Here is a 3,926-nt window from a genome sequence, read left to right as displayed (position 1 = left end):
CTATTATACTTTCATTAATATGCCAGTAAATTTAGATTCATCGGAAATTCATTTAGAATTCGACAATGTTTTCAACAGAAGCACAGTAATTATCATTCGAGTTTATTAAAAGTGGGAAAGACGATTATAAGGCGCGTCGCACCGGAAGAAGATAAACAACACACAAACGAATACACCGTCGACGATACACGTCGACGAAATGCGAATTCTACGAATTGCCAGAATGAAATCAAAGCGAAATGTAGATATGAACGAGATTTGAAGAGCGAGTTCTCGCCTGAGCAGGTTTCACAAGTGAGCCACGCCATTGGAAGGACGTTTATGGAGCGCTTGAAATAGCGGTTGATAAATACCGAATGTGTACGCCGCTCCTATTACTATATATTCCAAGCGACACACTGTTGTATTCCAACGTACGCGCGAACGGGAAACACTTCTGTATTTCGTATTTGATACGAGCCGAGATTTGTTCGTCGTTAACGCGACTCTAGAATCGTTTAGCCATTTTACTACTACTATCGTTTACAGTTTTATCTTTCGTATCTGACGCTTAGATCTCGTTGAATAAGTGAACGAGTGTTTACTACCGATACGCGTTCGGCACGTTATTAACACGGTGGTCCGACGGGGAAATGTTTGGTCGTTCGACAAATTAATTCATCGCTCGCCGCACTCTCAAAGCCGGCCGAGTGCTTTCAATATTTAAAAACCAGTGCTAGTGCGCGTCTATGAAGTTTCCGTTTACGATAGCCGGATCTATGCTACGTAATCTTTTGAAACAATTCCTGTGTCGACGGTGCAATGAGTTCAACGCGGCTGGATGTTTCTTAACGAACCAGGAGTAGTTCGGATTTAATGGCATAAACCCTTGGCTCGATTTTAGGTATGTACTAACAATTTCGATATTTAGCTGTACATCGAATTTGCGAAATAATCGTCGAAACTCGCTGATATCTACCGTTTCAATCGAACGTAAGGTTATATCCTCGGCGGTGGAATAAAAATATTCCAGCGGCACAGCGGAATCTTAAAGTGTACAGTTTCCTACGAACTATCGAAACTAGTCATAAATGTACGATGAAAATGCGGTCCTTGACCTCTTTCTCGCTCGGCTACGTTGTTTCGATGCCTTTTTTAGGTTAGGAATTGTGTTCATTATCCTCCTGTGAAAGCGATGACAATATTGCTTTAGATTCACTATTTTCAGGCTCCATTTTATTAGACATCCCTATTATGCGTGTACATATCAATGACTCTTTCAAGCTATTTCGATATCGAATCGTTAGCTGTTTATTGATATGTAAATGGAGTTCTAAGAAGTTCTGACATCAGTCAACAGGAAGGAGGAAACCGCCTCTTTCATTGTTTTCTATAAACACATCCGATCTCCAGTTTACTTGTTTTAACCCAGTATAGTTATAAGAACTTAAATTAAGATTGTACGAACCCTTACATAAAAACAATGACAAAGTATTAAAGTTTTAATAGTTATTACATCAATAAANTCCTAATTGTCTTCAACTTTTGACAAAGATCCACTTTCATATTTTTCTTAATCGTACTATAAACATTTATAAGGAAAACTACTTTTCAAATATGCAGTTCTGTGAATTAGAGCTTGCCGACACGAATACCTGAGATAACTGACACGAATAACTTGAAATTCTATTACCATTTTCCTCTCACAACTCAAACATCTTTAATAAAATCGAGAACGTTCATTAGACGCACGGATTTATATTTATTTAATAATAACTCGTGTCGTTTCAATTAAAAATTCAATGATTGAGGGTCAGCTTCACGAAAAAGTGGTTTTGTGGCCACTGATTACATTATGAATATTTAAACCGTTCACCGTTCCTAACAGCAAATGTATACTAATCTACTATACTAAATACTAATTGGACGGTATAATCGCATATTGTGCCTTTCTATTTCGGTCGCGTTATCTTTGTGTTTTCGTTTTGCCATGATACACAAGGTCTTTGACTTACAGAGTAACGAACCTTGGATCTGTATGAATACATTTTGCCTGTTCATCTGGATGCACGAGCGCAGCCAGTGAAATACTTTCTGAATGAATGTAGTAAGCGTATAGCGGCACTCTTTCTGTCGGAGGAGGCATCGTTAACTGTACCGGTGCGGTGACACCGCTGCGAGGGTTAATGAACATAAAAGACCCATCATTTCGACTTCCGAGATTGAACACTTGAAATACGTATTTCAAACAACAATTATTCTAAATTAGCAAGTCTGAAAGAATTGTTTGTCGTTTAACTTGCAACGAAGTAGTCTGTAATTTGATGTACTTACTTTTAACTTACAATTAGAAATGTTGATAATTTAAGGACGTTATTATACGATATATTGTGCCCATTCTATCCATGCGAACTTGAAATGTACGGAATGTTTTATAGTATAGGAAAAAGAATGTCGGTGAGTTAGTGATATGAATCAGGTATCTCCGAAGGCATATATCAATATTGGTGAGATCTAATCGCGGCCTGATAACGTATTAAACATGATAAAACGTATTTCAGTACGCCTTCACAATTCTGCGAGCTAAAACAGATCTGAAACTTTTATTAAATATATAGTAATGCAGTGATGTACAATTGAACTATCCTGGCTTACTATTATCATTATAGTGCACGCGACATAATAGATATAACTGTATTTAAATGGTAAATTTACTGTCGTAAAATAAATAAGCTGTCGAAAGGAATACTCAGTTACTTCCGTGAAGTGTTTCGCCATTTGTATGTATTTTTTTCCAGGCGATGTGAAATAACGTAACGATGCCTAGTCCTTTTATTTAACGTACCTTGAACCGACTGCCGAGTTAGCGAAACAATGATTTTTCATATGGACTGACCACTAGGATCCCTCCTGTTTACACGTGCTTTCATTTCTACCGCAGCTGTCGCACACTCCTTTTATCATGACGAGTGTCGTTCCACTCACTGATAAACAACTTCACCAATTGGTAAATGTTCTACTTGACGAATGCATTCAGAATAAAATATGCAGTTTACGTCGGAATAATGTTTAACTTTATGAATTATTCTCAGAGCATCGCTATCGGGAAGGCTGTGAACCCTACAGAAACGCCTGTAAAAGAAAAGCATGTGCGAAGTATCCTTTTTCATCCAAGTTTTCATCCATGTTCATCAGCAATTATTATGTAATGAGTTTGTTTAGAAATGCGATATGCACCTTATGAAAGAATGTAGGCGCTATTATAGGAACGCACCAGGAAAGGGGTGGCATGATCTTTTGGTTGTACATGCTACGGCAGCCGCTGCAGGAGAACCAATTCGTTGCCTGGAAATTTTGTCACGTTTTGCATAAAGTGTTAAGAGAAGGCCACGAGAAAGTGATCAGAGATTCTCAGCGTTACCGTGGGAAATTGGAAGACCTCGGGAAGTTATGGCAACATTTAAGAGAAGGATACGGACCATTGATCCAATTGTACATGAAATTACTGATTACCAAGTTAGATTTTCACAAGCGAAACCCACGCATACCAGGAAATCTTCAAGTGACGCCGGAAGAATTGAAATCCATCGGGGAGGACGACATTAACGTTTAGTAAGTTACTAATTCAAGGACAAGGTCCCGTGGATTTTATAAATTCTCATTCACTATTTCTTATTTTGTACAGTTTTCAAATGTCAGTCGAAATGTTCGATTACATGGACGATATTTTAAATCTACAACGCGCAGGTATGAATTAAATTCCTATCCGTGGCTGCGATATTCGTATCATTTGACTTTCTAATCTCGATCGTCGAGAAACTAGTTAGCCTGTTTATAAGTATTTACTAGTCTGTTAATAAACACTGCATAAATAGCAACGCTGTGATGCGCGATATCTCTTTAAGGATGTATAGGCTATATACTTAAACAATGCTAGCATGTTGAAT

The 3,926-nt window shown here is 37.9% G+C and overlaps 2 protein-coding genes across 5 annotated transcripts in view; one reads left to right on the top strand and one right to left on the bottom strand.

Annotated features, from left to right (window-relative positions):
• Positions 1-34: 34 nt before the first annotated feature.
• Hip1 (Huntingtin interacting protein 1) overlaps positions 35-3,926 on the top strand; it is an 8,579-nt gene continuing 4,687 nt past the window's right edge. The window contains exons 1-5 of one of the 3 annotated variants that reach the window (XM_018022588.2): positions 35-883; positions 2,778-2,986; positions 3,072-3,135; positions 3,234-3,591; positions 3,665-3,726. In XM_018022588.2, the coding sequence (XP_017878077.1) occupies positions 2,942-2,986; positions 3,072-3,135; positions 3,234-3,591; positions 3,665-3,726 (529 nt within the window). In that variant the 5' untranslated portion in view covers positions 35-883; positions 2,778-2,941. Of the gene's footprint in view, positions 884-2,777; positions 2,987-3,071; positions 3,136-3,226; positions 3,592-3,664; positions 3,727-3,926 lie in introns of those variants that run through there. The other 2 variants (XM_018022586.2, XM_026812573.1) reach the window with 2 other exon arrangements.
• LOC113464181 (uncharacterized) lies at positions 979-2,784 on the bottom strand. 2 transcript variants are annotated; one of them, XM_026812575.1, is made up of 3 exons: positions 2,314-2,784; positions 2,007-2,208; positions 979-1,163 (listed from the first exon to the last, which is right to left on the bottom strand). In XM_026812575.1, coding segments are annotated over exons 1-3 (306 nt in total). In that variant the 5' UTR covers positions 2,315-2,784; the 3' UTR covers positions 979-1,060. The 2 variants fall into 2 exon arrangements, 1 of the variants encoding a protein (XP_026668376.1); XR_003389023.1 differs by lacking the exon at positions 979-1,163 and having other exon boundaries at positions 1,512-2,253.

The sequence above is a fragment of the Ceratina calcarata genome, unplaced genomic scaffold (genome assembly GCF_001652005.2).
Source record: "Ceratina calcarata isolate Rehan_Ccalc_2016 unplaced genomic scaffold, ASM165200v1 scaffold289.2, whole genome shotgun sequence".
NCBI classification, from domain to species: domain Eukaryota; kingdom Metazoa; phylum Arthropoda; class Insecta; order Hymenoptera; family Apidae; genus Ceratina; species Ceratina calcarata.
The sequence above is the reverse complement of the archived record's forward strand: the minus strand, read 5'-3'. Positions and strand labels throughout refer to the sequence as shown.